This window comes from Liolophura sinensis, chromosome 9 (assembly GCF_032854445.1).
Source record: "Liolophura sinensis isolate JHLJ2023 chromosome 9, CUHK_Ljap_v2, whole genome shotgun sequence".
In the NCBI taxonomy this organism is placed as follows: Eukaryota; Metazoa; Mollusca; class Polyplacophora; order Chitonida; family Chitonidae; genus Liolophura; species Liolophura sinensis.
Window position 1 is genome coordinate 9874481 of NC_088303.1, and position 27581 is coordinate 9902061.

Consider the following 27581-nt stretch of genomic DNA (forward strand, 5'->3'; position numbering starts at 1 on the left):
AGGATCCATGAGCTAAGCTAAACAAGCTGGCAATGAATAACACTCACAACTCATTCACTAAAATCTACCACTGTGCACTTTGAACCTGGCAGATATGACGTCTTCACACACGTCAACCAGTCGTCACAGCTGTCTTCCTATTAACACACATCCTCTTTTATTGGCGGAGTCTCTCGCCCAAACAACCTCAAGTTTGCATGAATCAGTTTGTTCATGTCCACAATTTATTTTAGATGCGAAGTAACTGTCACCATCAGCATGTACCTCTACGTACACTGTGCCGTTTGCAGGATGCTATGGAAAATTAACAGAGCCATGTTATAAAGCCTGATGATTGGTCAGTTGTTCCACCAATTTATTCATCTCTAGAACAAGAAGACCTCAGTATGTCTGAAAATAATTTGTAAGAATGCCAGACACAATAAGTATACACATCCTTCTTCTGTAACTTTTGCCTTACTTGCCACAATATACATTTGAGGAAGACAAAGAGAATCAAAATCAATTATAACTGATTACTCATGTCCTTCACTGAAAATTGTAATTAACCTGACGATGCAGAACATAAAGTTGTGAGTTCATGCAAAACTGGACATGTTATCTAATCATCTGACCAAGTGATAATTTTTGAGAAATGTTTGAAGAAATGTGCAAAAATATGCTGTCCAATTCATCCAGGAAAGTCTTATAGCTTTTGATTTCCCAAACAAATTCATCTTCATTTTTATAATTCTCCTCAATGCTGATGGATATTGCTACCAACAATATGCATATACATATATGCTTGAGGTATCACAATACTAACAATACATGTATGCAGAGATACTATACCGAGAGAATGTAGAAGAACTCATGTTCCTGCAGAATGTATCAAGTGATGGTTCCAGAAATTTTTATAGTCCTTATTTGAATTTTTTGAAAAATTTTCGCCAGACAAGTGAGTTAAAATGTTTTAAAAATGGATCGGGGTCTGGGGGCCACAGATTCTGTGTTTGCTTGGAAATACATTCTCAGCCATTTAAGCTACAGGTCTTTCTGTGTACCCTAATTCTTCAACCTTTTCAACCACCTCAGCAATCAATATTTGAAACATTCTGAGAGAAATTTGCAAAGTTTTATGAAGCGTGATTCATTAATAACATAAACAAATTATTCAGGTCATCATTTTCATAATAATAGTGTGCATAAATTCCACTGCTAGAAGTGCTTCCGTGGTTGGAGAGGTTGAAGGTTTAGAGTATATAATAAAATGAATTTCACTGACATCGAGGTGCAGCAGGGAGTTAGTCCTACAATTCACGACTTATATAATAATAATAATAATAAGTAATAGAGATTATATAAATCTTTATGCTTTTTTATTTTGTAATTTAATAATACAAACATTTTACTTTTTTAGAAAAAAAATCATTTGGCAGACACAACAAGACTTTGTGTTCATCACTGGTATCTTTGCAGAATAAAGCTGTCAAAAAGCTACAAATATGAAAACCTTGGGTGACCCTGGCTGACCATGCAGACAAACATGTAGCTACGCACACATGTACACACATACAGTGTCATATGAATCCACACGCTTTGTAAAATTATACTTTGTCACATGCAGAATTTCAACCTGTTAATTACAAATCTCAGGACAGGTTTACTCAGAGCTTATCAACAAGAAAAACAGAAACTTTAAGTGGTGCGTAAGAAGCAGAGCGAATCAGACATCTGTACATACACATGCACACAGTGCAATTATCACGTACACGTTCGCAACAAAATCACACCCCACACTTGATAACCTTCCAACAAAAACTGCTGTGTACATAAATACATTATCTGCTTGATGATTTATTTTTTTTTTTTTTTTAACACAACAAATTCATGTATAGTATCCACAAGAGAATTTGAAGATATTAATATCACCTGGTAGGAATGACAAGTTTGCTTAATGGACCTTTTGTGCAAGTTTCTTGAAGAAAATACCGCATGATTTACCAGCCAAGTTAAAACTTTCCATGCTTTACTTTGACCAAATAATGCTTCAGCTAAAACTAGTTCTCTGATCAGCGAATCCAATAAGTTCTCCTCACAGTCCAATTAATTCTCCACATAGTCCAATTAATTCTCCACATAAAAAAGCATATTATTATTCAACATGAATATTTAATTTCAACTTAATGCATAGCTTTAATATTTTTCTTTGTTTCATTGAACATGTGACATGCATAAAGTAAATATTCAGCATGAGCAAACAAAACACAACTTAAAAAAGCCCACACTGCTTGTTGTATTAACTGTGCTGAAGGATATTTCATTTAAATATGAGGGCAATTTGAGTTATGGTTCAAGTAGTAGGCACTGGCTTGGGGAAACCACTACACCTGCTCAGCTAGATGAAAACCTCCTGACTTAAAGCCATGGCTGAACATGCCGGAGTTGTGAATATAAATCTGTGACATCACCCGTGAAAAACGCTACCAGACAGCTCCAGCTCCGTCACCAACTGAATGGTCATCTGATGCTTTAAACTGACCTCATGAAACTTGAGGCAGCAAATGCACTCAAGCGTGTGCAACTGGCAATCAAGGTACAGGACATGCACTGATAAGTTAATATTTAGCATCCTCTTCCTGCTGTCTAAGGGTAGTCAGGTCATCCGAGTGCAGTAGACCTTGAAATAACACCCTCTGGCCACTGCATCATTTATCTCTGGAACACGGCAAGTGGACTCCACTATACTATTACACGCCCAGCCACCTTTCCCTGGTTCACCCGCCTGCAGTCTTATATTCCCACAGGTCATTTTCACAAATCCTGCATACCGTATATACAGTTTTTCATAGCTTCTTCAAAAATGATATTTTTATGCCATAGCATCATAAGGTCAATGTGACTTAGGTGAAAAGAATAAAATGTATTAAGAGAGTTTTATTGAAGTGTGCCATGGAGGTTGGAAAATATATTTCACCAATATATACATAACTTGGCATCCTAAACAGGGACAACTTTTGACGGCACTCCAGGAATCGGATTCTCATCCCGCCTCTCGCAAACCAAATGTAAGTCACAATTTGAAAATAAATTTTCACAAATGATGAAATGTTCTGAAATCTCCAATTTATAACTACCTCATGTGGATATGAGAGTTTCACATCATTAAAGTTACAAACTTGGAATCCTCAAAATCTGTTTACGTTTACAAATGTTACCGATAAGTTGAACCTATCCCATAATGTAAATAGATCTAATACTATTAACTGTATACATTATAAATGTTAATACTTTACAAACTCCTTTCCAACTTTTAGATGACTCCCCACAGAGTAGCCTTCCTGTTAATGAAATGTGTAGCACTTGTTGGTGACTCAATCATCAGATAGTTTATAGTGCCAGATTTCAATTAGATTACGGAAGATTCTCATAAAGAGAATATAAGGGAATCTGTTTAAATTGTGACAATAAATGCTGACAATTACGGCCTGCATGTGAAGGATATGCCCAGTGTGCTCACCCACAAAGTGACCAGAAGCTACATGTAAGTTGGCTGGATTTCTTTACTTGTACATGCAGTCATATGTAGCCACTGTATAACTGTTTTCATATATTGCTTTGTTTTTGTTTGTTAACGCCTTATGGGAAGAACAGTTTTGTAGAACTTGACTGAGTTACATTCAATAAATAAAGATATTATTATTGATAGACTAATGTCAGCTTTAGAATTATTCCCTTTGTAGAACAGGGACCAGCTCATTTCTAGCAACCTCTTTGACAGTAAGTTTTACATCGTAATATTCATAATAGTAATCAGAAATGCTTCAAATTCAAGGTTGTCAAGGAATTTTACAGAGGGACAATTCTGTACCACAGATGTGTTCCACTATCATGCGATACAATACAGTGCTTGGCTAACAGTTAACCATCAACCAGACAACGCACGATGTAGTGTTTCAAACCATCACCTCCTGCATAGCTGGATCCTAACATAATATCCTACGCCCACCATAGCTGGATCCTAACATAATATCCTACGCCCACCATAGCTGGATCCTAACATAATATCCTACGCCCACCATAGCTGGATCCTAACATAATATCCTACGCCCACCATGGTTGGATCATACTATGACGGTTGGGTGATCATTCGCAGACCCTCATCCAACCCCTAATGCCATCCTGACAGGATCGTCCACCCAAGGTGGACGCCCATCATTTTACCATCATGTGCGTGTCATCCTCATCAAAATATGCTGTGTATATGTATGTTACAAACTTATTTACAACAAATTCATCGTGTCTTCATGTACCGACATTTTTTCATGAATTTTTTTGCAAAATTGGAGTATGTATCACTGGCGATCGTAAGACTTCGTTGATAAAAGTACACATTCTAAAGATACAATTATCAATTCAACTCTCATTTTGATTCAAATTAGTACTTTTTAACCAATGCAATGCATAATTGTCACATAACAGATTTTTACATATCTAGTTTTTTTCCAGTAAAAAAATATACTCATAAATCAAATTTTCCGCTTAATATAATCATGGAAATGACTTCAATAACGAGAAAATCCAGATCGCGTTAGAGTTATGCTTATATTAACCTAAATGATCAAGGTTTAGCTAAAAAAAAGTCTGATAGGTATGTACAACTAGATACCATATAACCTAAAACTTTATCCATGATTAAGGTACTTATTTGGCTTGATTTTTACATAATATTTTATGACCTTAGAGTAAATACAGTATTTCCATTCATTCATTAGAATGATGCTTTTCCCACTATTGCAAAATATACAAAAATGTATGAACAAAATTGAATTTAGTAAGTGAAACAATTAATTAAAGCATAATCAAAATATTAAACAATACAACATATAGATAAGTAAATGAATACCAACTTTGAAATATTGCACACAATGCACACAAATTTACTAAACTTATTGATATCCTATCTTAGTGCAATTGCACTAATGCTACATTTAAACAAACTGTCTATAATGAACGCAGCACAAGATACACACGCACTAATTACACCACATATACACGTCAGAACATGGATATGGGTGAGGAAAAATCAAAACTGAAAAACAAATGAAGTATTGGAAGCATAAATACTTATCAGTTTACATATTATAGCCACAGAATAAACACTCAAACAAGAAAGCACAGAAAAATAAACAAAAATCTTCACTTACGAGCTAAACTTTGAACCCTCTTCACAATTTGTAAAACCTGAAATACGCCTGGAACTTCTAATTTTACCGTACGAGGACATAGATGTAGCCTGGACAACATCCTTGAGGACTGGACCTAGACATCATCATCACCATCAGACCAGGACACGGCAGGAGGCTTACACAGGGGGGTCACAGAATTTTCGCATTTTAACAAGGACTTCATTTCATTTACTTTAGTATGGTTTAAATTTTAAAAGTGTTCTGTAGTTCGGTGAACCATTCAGAGATCATCTGAATGTAAGTTTTTTAGATTATCTCCTGTATTAAACCCCTAATGAAGACGAAATTTAGGCAACAAACATTACCCAAATACATATATTAATCTTTCTAGAACAAGTTCAGTCATGAGTTCAATCCCATGGATGGATTATGCTGTCAGACATAAATATGTCTTCTACCCTTGACTGAATCTTTTGTATAACGGGTATATGAAGTGCTGGTCAGTCTAGCATCAGAATAATGTGACAGCTGTGCTTCAGACGTGTACACGTAACTGCCGTTTTCAGCATGTCACTGCATTGAGGCAGCACAACAGGTCTGGTCTGTGGTAAGGAAACAATGTTGAAAGTGATGACAGTCCTAGGGTGTCACATTATCCTTACACCATTGCACTGTCACATTATCCTTAGACCATCCTACTATGGTACATTATAATAACACCATCCTACTGTGGCACATTACCCTTACAAAATCGCACTGTCACAATATCCTTACATCACCGAACTGTGTCACATTATACTTACACCACCCTTTTATCACATTATCCTTACACCAACCCAGTTTGCAATGTTATCCTTACATGATCCTACTGTGTCACATAATAGCTACACAATCTTACTATGTCACATCATAATTACACCATCACACTTTGTCACATTATCCTTACACCATCCTACTGTGGTACATTATCCTTACACCATCCTGTGTCACATTATCCTTACATCATCCTACTGTGGCACATTATCCTTCCACCATCCTATTGTGCCATATCCTTACACCATCGCACTGTGTCACATTATCCTTACACCATTGCACTGTGTCATATTATCCTTCCACCATCCTATTGTCACATCCTTACACCATCACATTGTGTCACATTATACTTACACCATCCAATTGTGTCATATCCTTCCACCATCCTATTGTGTCACATCCTTACACATCGCATTGTGTCACATTATACTTACACCATCCAATTGTGTCATATCCTTCCACCATCCTATTGTGTCACATCCTTACACATCACATTGTGTCACATTATCCTTACACCATCCAACTGTGTCATATCCTTCCACCATCCTATTGTGTCACATCCTTACACATCGCATTGTGTCACATTATCCTTACACCATCCAATTGTGTCATATCCTTCCACCATCCTATTGTCACATCCTTACACCATCCAATTGTGTCACATTATCCTAACACCATCCAATTGTGTCATATCCTTCCACCATCCTATTGTCACATCCTTACACCATCCAACTGTGTCACATTATCCTTACACCATCCAATTGTGTCATATCCTTCCACCATCCTATTGTGTCACATCCCTACACCATCCAATTGTCACATCCTTACACCATCACATTGTGTCACATTATCCTTACACCATCCAATTGTCACATCCTTACACCATCACATTGTGTCACATTATCCTTACCAATTTTCTCTCACTTCAAACTTATCGTCCAATCAAATACAAATCAACAACTTTCCTACAATATCATTCCTTGTCTTCTTTCAAACAATTTTTCAAAAATGTGTGGCTTAACCATTTTGAGAATGAATTATTAAATTTAATGAAAGTCACATGATAAGATAGCTACATTTTGTCCAAATTGAAGAGCCAGACGAACAGCCAGACAGATGCAGACAACATAAAGTACAACAACAGCATGATGCATCTTTGCCACACCAGCTTATTACAAAAAGTCAAGTGTTACAGCCCAGACACAATGCCTCAGTCTGTATACCCACAGAAACTACATGAACTTCATGTCTTTTTAACCACAGAAAAATTAACAGTTGGAAGTCTTTTTGTTAAACAAGCCAAGTACGACATGAGATTTTTCACGTTTTTGCTACCGTTTAGATAAAGTGGAAATTATGAGCAGTCTGAAAAAAATCGCACCCAAACCACATTGTACACAATCCTGATATTTTCAAATTGTTCAGAATATTTTTGGCCTCCCCTAGATTTTAAACATCTTATTTTACTCCCTTTTTACAAAATTAACTTTTTAAGGCTTAGAGACCCTGATTTGTGCTGTACCATATCAAGAGTCTGTTAAGCGCCTAATTGATATGTATGATGTAAATAAGCATGTTAAAGCATTTAGTGGATGCAACCTACGAATGGTCCTGGGTTTACTCCCACAATAATGCTGGCCGCAGTGGTATAAGTGAAATAATCTTGAGTACAGCGTAAAACACCAATCAAATAAATACATAAATAAAACAAAAGTTTTAGCGTCCACTCCCAGCCCACCCTTCAGACCCTCAGCTGCAATATGAAGTATTTTTAACACCGGTATTAGGAAAAAGGATAGGCACAGTCTAAAAATTGTTCCAACTTAAACCACATAACCCTCCTAGTTTTCCAGATGACATAACCCATGTTTATAACACATCAAACCTGTGAAGTCAAAATTAATATTTCAAAATATGCATAATGTTAAATGTCCAACAGTTAGAATAGGTTTCCAACACTGTTAAAAGTTAAACCTGACCTGATAAACATTGCAGCTCATTGAATAGATCAGTAGCATCTGTTAAAACTGTTTTTAATTTCCACAATAAAGGAGAACCTTAACAGTAAATTTTAAGATTTTAGGTAAATCTAAAAAGCTATCGATTTTGACAGCAACAGTGCAAAGTTTGCTACATCTTGATAGTGGCTAAAGGATACTGCTAAAGGTAAAAATGTCCTCCTGTATCACAGGGTAAAAATGTTTTGCAACTTTGTTGATATTAATTTATTAATCACCTTTCCCATCATGTTCCGGAGGTACAAATTCCACCTACATGTATTGCCTTCATGAACTTCAGTACACAAAGTTTCAGCACCTCACATTTCTCCATCGTTCATCTACTCTAAATAACTTTCTGGAAAACGTTTCTCTGACACCCACATTATAGTAAATGACCACACTGAGTTACCTAACATCTTTGACAGGTCACATGGTAAAGAAGGACTATATTTACATTTAGCAATAAAAAAGTTTGAACTGTAAACTCCACTATTGGGGAGCTTTAATTAACTTAGGGCCTTGAGACACCTCTGCTGTTAAAAATAGATAAGCTTAATTCAACAAATTCAAGATATGCTCACTAAATTTGACAATGATTTGCTAAATTTAAATGAGCAACACAAAAATCAACGTGTACATTTAAAAAGAAAATTTTACACATCGATTATAATATTCTGATGTAAGGATAATAAACTGAAAAGTGTACCCGTAATATAGTAAGCAGATACTCTGGTTGTGTGAGTGCTATACTTTATGTAGCTTCACATAATATGAACATGTGTGATTCTAACAAAATAAACAGCTTCTTAATATCACACCTCCATCTAACTAAAAGTAAAAAACAAAACCTTTTGTGTTTTTCTTAACATGCATACATGTAATGTATCAGTGCCAGCAAATGACAATCTCCACAAAATACTCAGTGGAAAAAAAATGTTTGTGTTTTTAATTCTCATTTTTGGATTAGCTTGCATGAACAGTAACACCCACTGCCACACACAACTGAGCCCAGGCACTAAAAGAATATTGTACTACCTGTATCTACCATTCTGCATCAGCCCCCAATAACAATTTTTGTAAGTTTACAGTCTGAACGTTAAGAAAAGAAGAACAAGGGGTAACTACTAAAACGGTATATCGGCGTTCTAAATGATCCTTGTTTACACCTAGTTTCACAAATCACAATCACTGACAGGTATTTGTCAGTCTTTTTTTTTTTTAACATTCTTTAGGGCTTCTGTTCAGAGCTTAAAAACCTAAATTATCAGCATACAAAACTTTTACTCGCAGACAACAACTCATACTGAGGCTTTTATAGGACACACCTTTGAATTTTATTTCAACAGAATAATAGACATGTTGACTTTAGCTTTACACGCCACTTTGCCTCAACAGTTAGAAACAATTTTGATTTATCTTATAGTGTTATAATGATTCACAAACAAAAATATAAGAAAGTACATGCAGTGATTCTTATAAACAAACCAGGAATTGTAGTCAAGTAAAATGATGGCCTTGCAAACCAAAAGGACAATAAATTAATAAAGCAGCAACAATAAAGTTGAAGAATGCTGTTAAATCTGTCATCAGTTAGCAAAGAAGAGATTCTGGGGCACTAATGTTGTCTAGGTAGACAAATGCTGATAGTGATTTGGGGTAATGAAGTACAGATTGTAGTGAACAAGGTGCCAAGTAGCTTCTTAGGGAAAACAAATCTACCCTAATCCCTTAACCTTTTCCCATATGAAAGAGCAAATTTAAATGCAATTTATGCATATTTTTAATTTGATTTTTTTTTTTTTTTAATTTGATTGGTGTTTTACACCGTACTCAAGAATATTTCACTTATACGACGGCGGCCAGCATTATGGTGAGTGGAAACCGGGCAGAGCCCGGGGGAAACCCATGACCATCTGCAGGTAGCTGACAGACCTTCCCACATACGGCCGGAGAGGAAGCCAGCATAAACTGGACTTGAACTCACAGCGACCGCATTGGTGAGAGACTCCTGGGTCATTACGCTGAGCTAGCCTGCTAACCAAATGAGCCATGGAGGCCCCTTTTTAATTTGACTGTGAAGGCAAAACTACATTGGTTGTATTGGTCAGTTTTTGACTTCACAAAAGTATAATTTTATCTGTCAACACAGAATAATGGTTTCAGAATATGCAGTGGAGAAATGCTGAGCAACAGTTGATTCTTGAAAAAGAATGAGCAAGAATCAATTGCTGTGAGTTGTTTCTTCTACTTGAAGGTTTTTGTAGTAACATAACAACTATCGATTCTTTTTTAAATCGCAGGGTAACATTTCAAACAAATAATAAAAAAAAAGTGACATCACAATTCGCATCAATGAATGCTCAATCGTGCCAGCTGAGCCACACAATTTGCATAGTGGAATATAATACTTAGCATGGTTGATCTTTCATGACAATGTTACATGAAGCTTTAGTGCAACAGGGTTAGAGCTTTTAGCTACTGGGTGTCCAGTCGGTTTTAGTCTATATAGATTACTACAGGGTGTAAGATTATGGATAGTGAGTCGGTCTATGATTAGTTGTGCAGGAAAGTAAATCTGAGTAAATCTGAACTGACTGAAGCTTACATATAATCTAGGGAAGTCAGATAGTAGATTATACAATCTCTGTCACATTGACATAACCAGGCCTCAAGATATCCATGTCTGTAATAAGCATGCCACAAATTAGACCCACCAGTTCACCTTGCTATTCATATTTGTGCCTAAGAGAATTGATGATGCCTTTTCTCACAGGGGCAACATTTGGTGTATTTGAAATGAAGGCAAAGAATGAAACTGTTAGAATATGAATTTCACACTGATCAGAAACGAATGGATCCTTCATATATAACATTCTTATGATCGGTTAGACAAAGGATTGACTTCACAACACACGTTTAAATTTGTCCGGAAGGAGGAGGCTGTATGGTCTTCCCAGATAGCTCAGTGGGATACTGAAATGTTTTAAAGGCCTGTGTTCATGAATTTGAATCCTGCTCTTCTATATACCAGTCAAAGACGCATTCAGGTGGTACAAGTTGTCACCCATCACCACCCAAACCACAAAATCGCAAGTGTGGATTGTTGAAAAATAATCAACTGTGCAGACAATAGCGTGGCATCACAGCAACCGTTTAAGCTTGAATAAACACCTTGCAAAGATGTGAAAAAGTTGAAAAATTACAGTACATGTACAAGTAATAAGTAGGCTGATCAATATGCCAGTTTAGATAAGTAGACAGTGATTTCTCATATGTACACCACTAACGCTCATTCATAAAACCAAGAGAGACATGTAGCTTTAGAAGTGATTAGTTCTGTTAATAAGCTTGCTGTTCCATTCAGGAACAGACATTCTGCCAAGACTTTAATACCATGTACAGCGTCCTGTGTACTGGTGTATTGCACACATAATGAGAATCACACCTAACTAGTAACTGAAATATCAACTGTGGTTAAGCATATATTTATAAATGAAGAACACCAAGGAAAGCCAACCAGCCACATTTCATTGAGCAGTATTAGTACATGTGCACTATATCACATAAGAAGCCACAAACAATCACACCATCCTAAGTCAGGGTGGACCCTGCTGTCATCACAGTGACACTAACATTTTGACCTCTTGCTCCTTCTACCCCCACCCCAACATGAAGGGGAGGATCACGTTGTCCAGATGAATGACAACTTGATCAATCAAATTGACATTCTACTTTTGTCTTTTAAATTGTTGATTTTCACATGCTAATCAGAAGTTTTCACGAGTCTGTGGCCAACAGATAAAGGAAAATACACCTGTACCAGTTGTATGAGCCTAGAACTTGCTAAGACCAAAAACATGTGGAAAAGATAAGCACAAGCACATAAAGATGTACATGTGTAAGTCAGGCACTTGGCAGCCAGGTACATTCTTCAGGAAATAAAATAAGAAACGATAACACTGACAGTTGACAAAACAGCTAAGAGAGTAATTAGAAAACTTGTTCATTTGGGGTAGCCCTTTGTACCCACTGGAAAAACCATCCATTTTTTGTTGTTTTTTTTTCTCACTAAAATCAGTATTTTAATTTCACTTTATTATCTTGTACATATGCAAATTTTTGTAATGGAAACTTGCTCTAGATGGGATATTATTCAGCAACGGTGAAATGTGAATCTGTATTAATAGGCTTGGAAATTAATTTGAAGATTAATGTGGTCTACAGAAGATTATTTAACCATTAATCTCCAGGATAATTTCCACATGTAACACCCAAAGAATCCATTCTTCAGAAAATAAAATAAGAAACAATAACACTGACCTATTTCTCTACCCACCACTCACAAACTGATAAGCAATTTCAAAATCAAGCATATTTTAGTATAATTTAATATGATCATGTTACTTCTGTTTGTAATCTAACATAGGCATTAATTATAAGAAAATCAGTTGTCAGTCGGTCAAAAACATTCTGATTAAAATTTCCAACATGTGTCAGCTTGGTTTACACTCCTTTTAATATTTAAAAAAACATAAATATGGACAAATCTGATCTCACTGTATTTCTTATTAAAAAATTTATTACATTTTCCCATTTTAGATCATGTCAATTACACCTCCCTACAAGGCAGTGGGTTTACTGTAACAGCCTAAGACACTTGACCATGTTAACGTGTACATGGCACATGTAGATATTATGAGTTTCTCAGTACTTGTGTACTAATAACAACATCATGACCACAAAATGAAATTCCATACTACAAACATATGTACACACATTAGCCTTGAAATTAAATGTATTATTTTTAGCCTCACCCTATTACAACACATGCCTATAACCATGTAATGTACATGCATGCCTGAGTCATTCTTCTCTTCTTTAATTTATAACATTTCTGGCAAATGCAAAAATGGATACCCTTTTGACCAAGGTGATGGAAAACAAATCTGCCAAAGCAAAACCCACATCAACCATCGCACAATGCAATATGGAACAGAAAGTCAATTTTACATTTCAAGAATCTAATAAAATTGTTTCTTTTTAGGAGGAAATATGAATAGGCTTGTGACAACTTGCACCCAAAACAATGCAGGTGCTAAATGACAGTTTTAATAATACAAATAAACTTAATGATACAGAAGTTTAAATCTTCGTCCACATTTGATTTTTAAAAATCAACATAATTTTAATGACATGCAAATATATTTTACAGTGTCAACATTCCTATCCCGTCATAAAACTTAAACCTGAATTGCTGCAGCCCTCGCTTCATTAAACTAATACATACAGTGAGCAGCATTATTATTATTTGCAATGTAAAATTACATAATCACAGACAAACAGTCGCGACGACCACATCGCACTCGCTGCCATTAACATATCATGCAGATTTATATAGAAGGATTTAAAGCTTGTTTTGGCTTGTAAGCGCACATCAGATGACAAAAATTATCCCGACAAACCGGACCTCTTAACTGTGCCAAACTGAGACGCCGTTCGTGGAAAACGGGCGATATTTTACGAAGCAGCGACATGAAATCCCCCTAGATTTTCGGGGCAGCCAGCGACTAAGAGCGGAGGCCTAAGGCACGTTGATGTTGTACTCGCGTCCACCATGCCGCTGATTTCCCGGGAAAATATCCACACATTCTCTTCACCCGACGAATTCGTAAATCGCATCGCTGCTTTCCACCGAATTCAAAGAGTAATACATACCTCTGTCATGGACGCAATCGCCACTGAGGGGCTCTGTTAGGGGTTGTAAGTGTAGCGTACCCCTCTCGTCTCTTAGGGGTTTACCTTCCAAACTGAACTCAATCTTGTCTACACGGTTTCCGGCACCAAAAGCGCGCCCTGTCAAAATCATCTCAATGAAACAGACTGGGCCCAGTACCACCTAGAGTTATGCCCCTTGATTCACACTGTCAGATATCATATCAACTGAGGGTTACTCAAGCGATGTGAGGTTAATTTTTTCCGACCCAATTGTACGAATGTACGCTTGTTGTGAACATTCTTTTCCTCCAGCATATGCCATCCTCTGAGCTCAGTTCCATTGATATACCCCAAGGGATTCAAAGTATAGCCTATTTTTACCACACGCAGATAAGTGAAAATATTGTTTTAGGGCATGGTGTATACAAACTAAATTTACAGTGACATGTATCATGAAGTATTTTTGTCATCTTTCCCCACGCGTGACGCTTAGCTCTTAACATAGGCAAATGTTAGAAGATCTAAATAAAGGGTGTTGGTTGACGGGTGCTGAGGGACAACACCGCTTAGCGATAGTAAAGAAAAAGCCGACTATGTACTCGAAGTAAAAAAAAAACACGAGTCAGCCATTTATTTTACTCAGGTCAGATGTAAGCCTATTCTATATAGGCCCTACATGTACAGACAGATATTGTTAGGCCTATATACCCCTTTTATTAGAACGTAACCAAGCTAGAGCGCTCGCTGTCAACGCTTGCCGTTGGTTATCCGCGTTCACGCGTTCGAAACCAGCAGCCGCATGTCGCCATATCTCGTTCGAATCTCGCGCTGTCATGAGAGTCTCGTCAGAATGTCACCTTATTTACTCGACACATAAACTTTCCTTCCAACTTTATATGAGAAAACGACATTCTGACTATAGACTCGCACAATAGCGCGAGATTCGGTCTAGATTCCATGCACAACGCTCCATTCATCCAAATCTCGCAGATTCAACTAATCCCGTCAGATTAAGTGGAGAATCATGCACTGCGCGAGATTTAGTCGAAATTAAGAGGAGATTTGATCGAGAAATGAATGAGCTGGCGAGATTCGAACTATTGTTGCCAAAGCCAGATTCAGACGTCAGTCGGATATTTACACTATTACGCCAAGATTCTCGACTAAAGCATATAGTCTCGTCTGAATCTCGTCAGAATGTCGCGTTGTTGTCTTAATCTCAAATGAATCTCATGGTCGCATCCGGCTTCCATGATATACCCATGTAGAATGTACATGTATGAACACGTATCCTGGTGCGTGTTTCACGAAGCGCCTCTAGTGATAGGTGATAACTTTTAATTCCGTCGTGCGTGCATGGACAACGATGGCCACTGAAAGCACGCTCGTGCAGAAATGTTAACTTAGTGCAGTATAGCGATATGCACGTAACGCTACGAGCCCTTCGTGAAACTCCACCCTGATATTTCAGTTCGTTTCTACCAATAACAGTTATTAGATAAAAAAGAGTATTGTTTAAAACCTAGGATGATCACACCATATCTCACGCACAGGCAACTTCTTTATGATTCTGCCACAAATGCCTCGCACGATATATATATATAATTATTATTAAAGAATCGCGCAACGAGGGAACTGCTGATTCTTGACAAAGAATCGACGCTGCACCCGAGCCTTGTCGATTCTTCGCCACGAATTCGTAACGTTTTTTTTGTTTTTTTTTGTCACTCTCCTGTTACATAAAGGTTGTTCCCATTGTAGGTGATACCTGATTGCTGTTTGTCCCTTGCAAAGATCGGCATCGGCTTGATATCGGCTTATATCTAGATACCTTTCCCAAAACCCGTCTATTATTGAAAAAGAAGCGGTTGATTAGTCAAAGGATTGACGTCACAACAAACGTTTAAAGTTGTCTAAAAGGAGAAACCTGTACTCTCTTCCCGGATAGCTCAGTGGGATACGGGAATGGTTTGGAGCCTTGTGTTTGGTGGGTTCGACTGCTCGTACGTTCAGTAAACGTTTAAGCTAAGAAAATGTTGTTGGGAGTATCTTAATATGGTTGATGTTGGTGCTCTGATTATGCATGGGTTATAGCTACTCCATTGTGAAACTGCAGAACGGTAATAGCTATAGGTCCCTATGACTTCCACCAGCAGCAATGGTGACATGGATAAAACCTCTGTCTCGTAAGCAGAAGATCCGGGTTTCACTTCTGATTGGAGTGAAATTTTGACTTTAAAATCGGCAACCTCGGTGCTTTGTTCCACGTCTGGCGCTCCAGATGCATGCATGAATACAAGAGAAATAGTCCAAGTACTGGTCACCCCCAGTATCTTGATGTGACTGGACACTGCATGGGGGAGTGATTTTGTCTTTTGGTGTGGTGTACTGGTAAGGCTACACTAAATTGGATCCGATCTGCTAAAAGGTGGCATCGCCCTGATATTGAAATATATCCTTAAAAACTACGTTAAACCCCAATCATCAAACAAACTATCAGATACTATCACTTTATTCAGTTTAAATAAAAACATCATTTGGATAATGTGTATCCATTTTAAGTCTGTTGAATATTTCTAGATCAGTGACGTCTAACGAATTGCATTCAAATCACTACATTTTTTTTTACCTCATTCTGCTTAAGTCATTGTGTCGGGGGAGGGGGGGGGGGGTAATTTGCTATTATTAATTTCAGGCATTGCACGAACGGTTAGAATTTAAACCCAACTGAGGTAAGCTGAGAAGAGGCCGTATTTCACAGCTAACGTGTGACCATTTGCCAGATATCACACTATTGGTATATACTTTGTAATATAATTAATCTCTACTATAGAGATAGTGTACGTCTTTACTTATATTACAAAGTATATACCAATAGTAAAGAGACAAACTTCTGTTTTAAATAATAAATAAATCTATGTTCGGGCCTGAACTATTTGCGAAACGTAACAACAATAGTTTTTGTATGCAATTATATTCTTGTTTAATAGTTGACTATATAACGGATTAAGATAGTGGGACCTGAAAATGCAATGTTATACAACCTCCTCTTTGTCAGACCTATACCTTCACTTTCTATAGCCTAGATGTCAGCTGTCTGCAAAATCACTCATACTGTCTACCAAAATTACCTTTAGTCAGTGACACGTAACAACATAACCTCTACACATTAATATATTTAAAGTTCACATCACTACATGGAAAATGAAGTTAGAACACTTTTGCGGATTCATAGTGTTAAAGTCCATAAGCCCGTTTCGACGGCAAGAACCCATTTCCTCGAGTGACGTCGAGAATTATTAAAAAAACAGTGGCATGCTGGTTTGTCTCTGTCATATTTGAAAATAGTATAATATAACTTTAATAAATGAATATAATTTTATCTGCTGTAGTATATGATCTCACGGTAGTATGGTTTTAAAGCTGGATGTTAGGAAATTTTTGCTACAAAAATGAACATGTAGTCTGTTCGCTGAGGGGTTAGTGTAGGATGTGTCACTGCGTGTTGCTCTTACTGCATGTTGGTGCACCTATGTAAAGCAAATTACTCTCCACGCCCATTCCCCAGCCCTCACTGCATGTTTTTTAAAATAATTATTAACGTGTTAAACGACCATGAAAGAAACAATTCTTGAATTAAAAGAAACAATTATATCATAACGGCACAAATCGAATTTCGAAATGAAGGAAACCAAAACAAATACCAGATATATATATATATCGGCCATATAATCCTGTGACCTGAATAGTATTCAATTTCATATACATGTAGAAGTGTTTTAATGAATAGCCTATAACTCGAACATGGGATTTTATTGGCTGTATTGGAGATTTGTGGTCAACGGTATTTCCCTTGACCGAATGGTATAGCGTGCTGGCATAGCAGAATGTCTCGAGCCTCCCACTAATGCGGCCGCTGAGCTTGCTTCCGGTCATAGACCTACGTGGGAAGGTCTTCCAGCAACATACAGATGGTCGTGGGTTTCACCCGGGCTCTGCCCAGTTTCCTTCCACCGTAATGCTGGCCGTCGTGATGTAAGGCAAATATTCTTGTGTTCGGCGTAAAATACCAATCAAATGAATAAATATATAAATATAGCGATTCTCTGTCAGGACGCCACTGGACAACCAGCCAAGGCGATAAAAATATCTTGTACTGGAAGACTAGTATTAAATTTTGCCTGCATGCATTTCTCAACTGGCAAGGGCCTATTTACCCTGTTACCAGTTTAATTCCTTACAAATGGAATTGTCGCACATGACGTTGAGATAAGGTGAAAGCGGTGAAACGTCTCTGTGTATTCACGATGACGGATATCGCCTCAGAATAATCTTGTTATAAACGTGTGTATAAAGAATTTTTAGTATATATACTTCACCTGTTCAAACTAAGAGCGTTAGGCAATCCTGTAATATCTTTTAAAAAAACAAGGAAATACGCTTCTTCCATCGTGCAGGATGATAGTTATATTGTACTGAGTGTGGAAAAGCTTCTGGTATAAAACTTGCAATTTTGCACATAAACAACACGACATTTTCAGCCAGTACGTGGAAGGTGCATCGATTAACACTTAAAAGAAGCAGTTCTGGACTACATGTAAATCTAACACATTCCCAGCAATGCACGGTGCACGATGACATTCAGCTTGTATATATATCCTTGACCTTGCACAAGATATAGGGCTTTGATCTGGTCTGAGCCAGTATGTGTTAGAACATACACCAAATGAAAAATAATTCTGTACATTTCAGACTGTATCTAGGGATTGCACAAATTACAAGTGGAACAACCAATCTGATCATGTATTATTTTTTTTTTATTTGATATGAACATAAAATCTGGCCACGTTAAGATGACTTCATTTCCTAAATGAAACATCCCACGCCTTGACGCCTTATATTCTAGTCTTAACCATTCCCGTTGAGGACATCTCAAGGCGATTCCCAATGCCATTAAATTCAGATCTCGATGACTTGGCGCCACAGGATTTGATTTTAATGAAGTTGGCTTATTACTGAAAATAAATATCGGCGACAGGATTTCTGCAGGTGGGGGCATGTTTATTGCAGTCTTCACATGGTATGAGATAGGCTACTGTTAGTCTACTCATGCCACGGGGCAGTGCGGTACGGCAGATCGATGGTGAGGCGCGACATTCATGGGGATGTGATTATATGCTGATGGTCGTGCTGTGTACAGAAATACGGTTGCCCTCCACGGTCATCAAACATCCATAATTCATTGACAAATACGCCATAGTTACACAAAAGTTATGATAAATAAAATAACTATATAAGGCACTTCGAGAGAACTGTATAAAGATTCCTGGATCCGGAAGACAAAGTACTGTGCTTGTGCCACGGCGAAGTTTAATTAAAATATGCGCATAAATCCTTTACATCAATGGTAAAGAATCGTTTAAGTACCCTGTATCTGGATCACGACCAAAATGTACTAATGTGTTGGTGCTTGCTCAAACACAAAGCATTGCTCAAAACTGCATTACTTAATCTGTGCATTACTTTCCCCTAATTAGTTGTTCACATTCACCTAACACTAGTGAAAAATTACTCGACAGGGATCCAGATGAAGACCAGAATACCATGTGTGAAGACCAAAATATCATTGGTGAAGACCAAAATACCATGGGCCTAGGCCAAAATATCATGGGTCTAGGCCAAAATATCATGGGTGAAGACCAAAATATCATGGGTGAAGACCAAAATATCATGGGTGAAGACCAATATCATGGGCCAAGGCCAAAATATCAAGGGACTATGCCAAACTATCATGAGTGAAGACCAAAATATCATGGGTGAAGACCAATATCATGGGCCTAGGCCAAAATATCATGGGTGAAGACCAAAATATCATGGGTCTAGGCCAAAATATCATGGGCCTAGGCCAAAGTGTACACATAGTTTTACGGAAATCTGTGAATAACTTTTACAGACACCTTGATCTGAATCATAACCGAAATACAATGGATTGGGTGCTTTTGCCAAAGCATTGTAAAGTTGATGAACTAACAATGGTGAATACAACTAACAATGGTGAAAATGGATCACAACCGAAATACAATGGACAGATGTTCGGTGCAAAGCCAAGTTGTGAACAAAATATTATCCACATCCATTCATACCCTTCTCCGTAAAGTTGCTGACATACAGACAGGCAGAAAAACATGCAAATGAACACAGATAAAGAATTTAAGCCTTGACGGAAGTCACTACACTGTTCATTAATTCTACGATTTCATATTTAACATCCCACCTTAATGCTGTGAAAAAGTGAAATATTTTCAAAACACCAATCAAATAAATAAATAAACCAAATACCTGAAATATATATTGCAGCATTTAAAATAATAAACTGAAAATGGTTTAGCATCATTTGCCTTACGTTGATTGTTTTAGCTTTTGTTAAATGCTGTCATCTTTGGCTTGAAGGCTCGCACTGACTCAGAGGAGGGTATGCTCGCTGAGACAACTTGGCCCTTCACCAGTGATAGCCCGTGTTCAAATCCATGCATCTCGATATCGCGTGTGCTTCGACTGAAGATTTGTCAGGTACTTGCCTGGTGGTAGATTCCGGAACCTTTTCCGGTTTCCTGCATACTTAGAGGTTGCCGCCACCATAAAAATGCTCGAGGGCTGTGCGTTAAACACCAGGTAAATAAATAAATATATACACAAATAAATAAATAAGCTTGTACCATGTGGCTGAATTAATCTCAGGAGACGGTCGAGGTTTGGCGCTCGGTGTACCCAGATCCGAGGAGACGGCCGAGGTTTAGCGCTCAGTTTACCCAGATCCCAGGACAGGGCCGAGGTTTTAGCGGTCGGTTTACCCAGATCCCAGGAGACGGCCGAGATTTGGTGCTTGGTTTATCAAGATCCCAGAAGACGGCCGAGGTTTGGCACTCGGTTTACCCAGATCCCAGGAGACGGCCGAGGTTTGGCACTTGGTTTACCCAGATCCCAGGAGACGTTCAAGGCTTGGCGCTTGATTTAACCAGATCCCAGGAGATGGCCGAGGTTTGGCGCTTGGTTTACCCTGATCCCAGGAGACAGAGGTTTGGCGCTTGGTTTACCCAGATCCCAGGAGACAGCCGAGGTTTGGCGCTTGATTTACCCAGATCCCAGGAGATGGCCGAGGTTTGGCATGTGGTTTACCCAGATCCTCTGGCTCGCCCCGACCAGCAGGTATCTCATGCTGTTTTCGGGGCGGTCAGTGGTTTACATGTACACTGGGCACTCAGGTTTCAGTCAACAATAAACCTGCCGCCGCCATTTGAGTGACAAAAATCCTAAACACGGACATAAACACCACCCAAAGACACGGTTCCATCGTCATGCGAGAAATTTTCCTTCTTCATAGCTCTTGGACTTAGTTCCAAGAACATTTAACCGACATTTAAGCGGTAAAACAAACCACTTTTTTTTTTTTAAATTCATGCACAGCGACACTGCACGAGTGCTTCTGTGATACCACTATCGGCAATTTCACCAGATTTTGTAATTGATCTCGAATGCATATGAGGATTCTGTGATTACCAACAGACTCAGTTGAAATTCTACCCAACATTGCGCACATTGTCGTTGCCCTGTGCTAGTGTTTTTTGTGAGGGTCCACACTCATGCTCTACTGTCCACCGTGGAATGAAAAGACGGTCGCATGAACTTTTCGCTTGCTGATTAAGGTCAATGTTCGGTATTGCTGATCATTTCTTAAAATCCCAAAACGTTACTGGTACATGATATCTCAACAGAGTATGATGACAGAAACTTTAACTGAACTCCTCAAACCAGGGACTAAAATCATTGGTATTTTAAATCTGGAGATGCCGCATTTACAATGATGATATGGTTTTATTACCCTTTTTAAAGTCTGTGCATCGGCCAATGGTTTTCCTAATATCCAGCAGTACACAGGCACAATGCATTAACTTCGCAGGCGGATGATCAGTTTGATGGTTGTGGTCAACCCTGGATTACCAAACAGACGCCAACAACCAATTTGGAATCAAAAGAAACCACAAAAACCAAAAGCCTGGAAGTTGAAGCAAGAATAACGTGCTGTGCTCTGGATTACAAAACAGATACCAATCACCAATGGAGCCTATGGGCATCAGTTTTATGTTTGTACTGAACTCTGGACTACCAAACAGGCACCAATCACCAATGGAGCCTACGGGCATCAGCTTGATGGTTGTACTGAACTCTGGACTACCAAACAGGCACCAATAGCCAATGGAGCCTACGGGCATCAGCTTGATGGTTGTACTGAACTCGGGATTACCAAACAGGCACCAATAGCCAATGGAGCCTACGGGCATCAGCTTGATGGTTGTACTGAACTCTGGACTACCAAACAGGCACCAATAGCCAATGGAGCCTACGGGCATCAGCTTGATGGTTGTACTGAACTCTGGACTACCAAACAGGCACCAATAGCCAATGGAGCCTACGGGCATCAGCTTGATGGTTGTACTGAACTCTGGACTACCAAACAGGCACCAATAGCCAATGGAGCCTACGGGCATCAGTTTTATGTTTGTACTGAACTCTGGACTACCAAACAGGCACCAATAGCCAATGGAGCCTACGGGCATCAGCTTGATGGTTGTACTGAACTCTGGACTACCAAACAGGCACCAATAGCCAACGAAGCCTACGGGCATCAGCTTGATGGTTGTACTGAACTCTGGACTACCAAACAGGCACCAATCACCAATGGAGCCTATGGGCATCAGTTTTATGTTTGTACTGAACTCTGGACTACCAAACAGGCACCAATCACCAATGGAGCCTACGGGCATCAGCTTGATGGTTGTACTGAACTCTGGACTACCAATCAGGCACCAATAGTCAATGGAGCCTACGGGCATCAGCTTGATGGTTGTACTGAACTCTGGACTACCAAACAGGCACCAATAGCCAATGGAGCCTACGGGCATCAGCTTGATGGTTGTGACTAACTCGGCATTACCAAGCAAACATAAATAACCAACGCGATTTACAGACAGGCATAAGTTTGATGGTTTGTGCTTAACTCTGGATTACCTAGCAGACACCAATAACCAATGCAATCTACAAGCATCAGTTTGATGGTTGTGTCTAACATTGGATTACCAAGCGGGATCAACATTCACCAAAATTTTGGTACTTCTGCCTGACAAAAGTTACATGTACCATAATTAAAACTCTAAAACAAGCAAAATAGTAAATTCTGACAAATGAGTACTGATTTATGATCCCAGTCACTTGCATTTTATTAAGGTTACATGTACATGTTTTATAATAATAATCACAAAGAAATGATGATGGCAAAAGTGCCCAATCTATATGACATCTATTCCACAAAAGTTTCATTTTCTCCTCTTAGTTTTCTGTTGTATGCTGGGCGCAGTTTGTGGCTCTGATTCTGGTTCACGTTGTACTTTTAACCAGGGCAAAGGTTTGGTCCTGTACATTGGCCACGGAGGTAAAGTCAGCTAGAGGTGATGGAAAAGAGAAAGGCACATTATTCCACACAAACCTATTTCAATACAAAATTTCAGCTTTAACAATGACCCACTTTGAACATTTTACCTTTGAGACTTTGCTGCAATTTTATTGGGATGGCACTCTTTAATAATTAACTTGGACTCCCTTTGCAAAATGAGCAAAAATTTCATCCGTCAATGCTTGTATTGTTCTGATATCCTTTATTTTGATTGGTTTAAATACAGAATTTGAAGTTTAATACACTTTGATGGCAAATGATCTCACAAAAAAGTGAATGTGTTGTAGCAAGTGAATACCTGGTGGCAAAGTGAATGTTTTGTAGCAGACTAAATGCTTTGTCACAAACAAAAGTAAGTTATCAGTTAATGTGTAGGCACGTCTCACACAATTTGACAGTTATGGCTCCTGAAACTTTGCACAGCTCTCTGCTGGACGATGTTCCTCTGTGTGATTTTCTACTAACACATGCAAAATTGACAGTGTGATCATAAGACAATCTGATACTTTTAACAGCTTTGAGGTCAACGTATTTGGTAATCCTCATTCTGGTACAATGAGGTAGCCATCTTCAGGAATGTACAACAGAAAGAAATGTTATATATGCAGTTGTTATTTTTTTTTATTTTCTCTATCTTTACACATAAATGAACAAAAAGTAATACTTAAATTTCCTCACCACACATGACAAGGCAAACCCAGCTAACATCATGTACATGGTCTGTGAAAATTGTTGGCAGACGTATCCCCAGATGAACCCCACAACCTGGAAAAAATATTTACTTGTGGTTTCAAATGAGGTTTAAGGCCACTCAGTGAGCAGGTGCCCTCACATTTACTTGTTCATTTCATTTGAGGTTTACATCGTACTCAAGAATGTTTCGCATGTGTAAAGGCATGCAGATTTATGGGTGTGCAGAAACAGGCCCTAACGACTTTAAATTTTGAAGCAAAGTTATTGTTTTTCAATGATCATTTTCTGATTGTTGTTTTGACAGCACTGAAGATCGATCATTTTTAATATGAAAAACTATAAAACTTACAGCAAACAAAACGATGATGACTTGGAATGTTTTCTCTGCTTTTCTCTGTCCTTCAAAGTCCTGTGAGAGCATAAAAAAGGGAATCTTAACATTAATTATGCAAAGTCACAGACTCTTTGCCATGTACAGTACTGTCAGATGCTAGACAAATATCCCATGCCCTTTTAAAATTATGCTATTTTAAAATCCTGACATTTATCGTAACACTGGGCCCATCACAGCCTCTCAAAAAAAACTCCAAATTGATGACACCGATCTCAATGAACTCCACGCTGATGCCACCCAACCTTACCTGAACTAAAATTCTTGGTTATGTTTTTCTGGGTTGAGATAAGAAGATTAAGTTGCGCTTGCAGAAGGCAATGGAAATGTAAGTTTTCTGGAGGATTTCAAACCCAAAAGTAGGTAACTTTGGTGCTGTTGAAGTTCTAGCAGTAAATGTGACTGTGAAAGAACTGAGTTGATTAGTTTCATTGAAAAGGATAGTAAATTAAGAGGGTGATATTCGAGATTCAACCAGAAAACTACACAGAAATAAACACAAAGAGTTACACTGCCATGAATGAGAAGGAGACGGGAGTGTGAAATCCATGCCATGTTTTTTGACAGGCGGCAATGGGCTCAGTGTTACGATGAATGTCACAATTTTAAAATGGCACACCAAATGGGCTAGTGATTATGTATACTGTACTAACACAGCCCTGTCTTGTTCCATCAGCTTACCTTGAACATCTCCGTATTTCCTTTGCTGGCCTCAATACACTATTGCTGTCTGCTAAATAATGTGTCTGTGAGTACTCATAGTAGTCTCAGCTATCAATTCCAGGTAGGTATCCCCAGGTGATCACTACTAAATCCACACAAGCACGAAAATGGTGGATACTGGATAAATTCCAATATGCTCCTAACAGCCCTTCGAAGGGAGATAACTACTGAGTCTGCTTTCAATTAGCATATTTTGCACATCTTGTTTAACATTTTCTTAAATTGCTAGAGAAATATTTTTAGAAATCAATACTGATTATTATTTCCTTCTATGTCATTACCGGTGATTGATCTTGAAAAGTTAGCCCATGTGTGTCAAATGATCAAACTCGTCTAGTAGCGGTAGTGATAATTGTACGATTCTCCTCACTGAGAAGTTGGAGTTGAAATTTATCTAGTCTCAGCCATACAGGGCTACTCCAAAGACCTGTAGCATTAATTCTAGCTGATTTATTTTTCATAAGATCAACTTTCGTAGAAAAATTGTGAAGGTCTATATCTATATGTGTGACTTCCATGTAGCAAATATCTTTGACAATTTATCACTAAGTTTCTGTGCCATCAATTATGCCAGAATAACGTCTGAAAGTGCTAACGGTCCACTGTGTCTAGTTAAAACGTAAGAAAAGAAACAAACATATGCATGATTAGTGCACATTTCAACGTCGTGTTGTTGTTGTAACACTGACGTGTCCTTCCTACACCACACTTGATGTTTCCAAGCGTACCCTACCTGCATCCAAGATGCACCGACCAAGCAGGTAACAGTTTTACATATATACAAACCATATGTGTTGGTATCCGGCGAATGGATTCTGGAATTAGGGGAATAATGTATTCCATCTTGTCAAATCTTCCCCACCACCCTTGGAATCAGAAACACGAGTAGAATGATAGGGGGCGCTCCTGGCATATACACAATCGCCTGCTTCCGGTTTATTTTTGAAAAAGAAAATGATACCCGGGTGAAGTTCTAGTGAGGCTATTTCACCACAGACTGTCATTTCCAGCAGCTGCTTACCATTGGAAATCTGGACAGGCTTTTCTGAACTTTCAGAAAAATGGGAGTCCCAAAATTTTACCGCTGGATCAGCGAGCGATATCCCTGTCTGAGTGAAGTTGTTAAAGAATTTCAGGTGCTTCATAAAGACAGCTACAACAACAGCAAATGCTGTTTATGTTGTTTCCTAATAACGTCTATGTCCTCATTTACCTATAAGTCGTGCTGTAGCCAAAGATTTGATAGCTAGGATATTTGACCTCAGGGATTATTCGTGCTAGATTGGCCCTAGGCTTTGTACAGCGAAGCGTAATGAATTAGATGTTGTACTAGCCCTGAAAGACTCCAACTCCTTTCCTTATATTGGCCTAGCATTGTTGGTGCCTCGACACTAACAATACTAATTTCGTACTCAATGAAGGTCCAGGCCGATTCTCTTTGTTATCGAAGAAGTCTCGTAGACGATCAAATAAAAGACGCCAGCCTAAATATTTGCTTTCTGCACTCACCGCACTGCCACCACATGCCCTACTAGCTTTAGAATAGATTTATTATAGCCATGAAAGCTTCCATGGTACATGCTTCTCGGCGGTGACCGCCATGTTGAGCAGCTACATGTAGACCTATGTGCATGTCCTGCTCCATAGTGGAGCAGTATGAAGATGGTCGCCACGGCCGAGGAGCAGTGGAAACCTTCATGGCTTCAGGGCTTCATTGCTATAATAAATCTATTCTAAAGCGAGTAGGGGCATATGGTGGCGATGCCATGGATGCAGAAAGCAGGTCTTCAGATTGGTGTTTTTGCATGAGACTTCTTCGATAACAAAGAGAATTTACCTGGACCTGTGTTGAGTTTATACTGTTAGCGTCAAGACTCCAATGATGTTAGGCCAATATAAGAAAAGGAGTTGGAATCTTTCAGGGCTAACGTTATATGCTAACAATACGTCTAAAGTAGGTCCTTTCCCAAAATGCTGGGTGATTTCACATCCACATTTAGAACCTCCGTAGTGTTTGTAACTGACATTGTCTTAATCAGCAGTCCTTGGCAGAGGGTATCACACTTTTATTGGTAGCATTTCTAGTGCATGACCCAGCAAGATTTTAGAACAGGTATCCATGTTCACCATCTTTAACCTATGAGCGCATGACTGGGATGCAGAGAGGTCTATTCTCCACGATAGGGTTTTTTGGTTTCTCCTGTGCCGTCTAAAGTGCTATCCCTTTGTCTGGGATCGGTGAGTGAGAGAATGCCAGGTGGAAAGTGTTAGGGAGATAGGAAAATAGGAAAATACCCAGTGTTTAGGAAAGTGACCTTTGTTAAACATATCACTAGCATACAACGTCTAATTCATTGGGCTATGTACAGCCATAATCTTACAGAAATTCTTCAAACCAATGTTAGAGAATGCTTCATTTAAAACTATGATGCACTTGCCCCTTCTGTTCTCCATGGCCACAAGTTTTAGACAAGTGGCCATAAATATATGCTAGTTGGAAATATGTAACGAGATATCAAGACTAAATGTATATATATGCATCGATAAAGTATCTCAAATAAAGTTAGTTG

The 27581-nt window shown here is 38.5% G+C and overlaps 4 protein-coding genes across 4 annotated transcripts in view; 1 reads left to right on the forward strand and 3 right to left on the reverse strand.

Annotated features, from left to right (window-relative positions):
• LOC135475349 (zinc finger protein 467-like) overlaps positions 1 to 13814 on the reverse strand; it is a 49248-nt gene extending 35434 nt beyond the window's left edge. The window contains exon 1 of the mRNA XM_064755209.1: positions 13697 to 13814. Within this exon, the coding sequence (XP_064611279.1) occupies positions 13697 to 13705 (9 nt within the window). The 5' untranslated portion in view covers positions 13706 to 13814. The remainder of the gene's footprint in view (positions 1 to 13696) is intronic.
• Positions 13815 to 21690: 7876 nt separating this feature from the next.
• Positions 21691 to 22656, reverse strand: LOC135475570 (uncharacterized). The gene has a single exon (XM_064755495.1). The coding sequence runs from the start codon at positions 22654 to 22656 to the stop codon at positions 21691 to 21693; it is 966 nt and encodes a 321-aa protein (XP_064611565.1).
• Positions 22657 to 22943: 287 nt separating this feature from the next.
• Positions 22944 to 25903, reverse strand: LOC135475538 (signal peptidase complex subunit 1-like). Its single transcript, XM_064755460.1, has 4 exons — positions 25798 to 25903; positions 24247 to 24306; positions 23883 to 23969; positions 22944 to 23193 (listed from the first exon to the last, which is right to left on the reverse strand). Exons 1-4 carry the CDS (start codon positions 25852 to 25854, stop codon positions 23068 to 23070), a joined length of 330 nt encoding a protein of 109 aa, XP_064611530.1. The 5' UTR covers positions 25855 to 25903; the 3' UTR covers positions 22944 to 23067.
• A 56-nt stretch (positions 25904 to 25959) lies between these two features.
• LOC135475141 (5'-3' exoribonuclease 1-like) overlaps positions 25960 to 27581 on the forward strand; it is a 42637-nt gene continuing 41015 nt past the window's right edge. Inside the window, exon 1 of the mRNA XM_064754907.1 lies at positions 25960 to 26147. Coding sequence (XP_064610977.1) covers positions 26073 to 26147 — 75 coding nt within the window. The 5' untranslated portion in view covers positions 25960 to 26072. The remainder of the gene's footprint in view (positions 26148 to 27581) is intronic.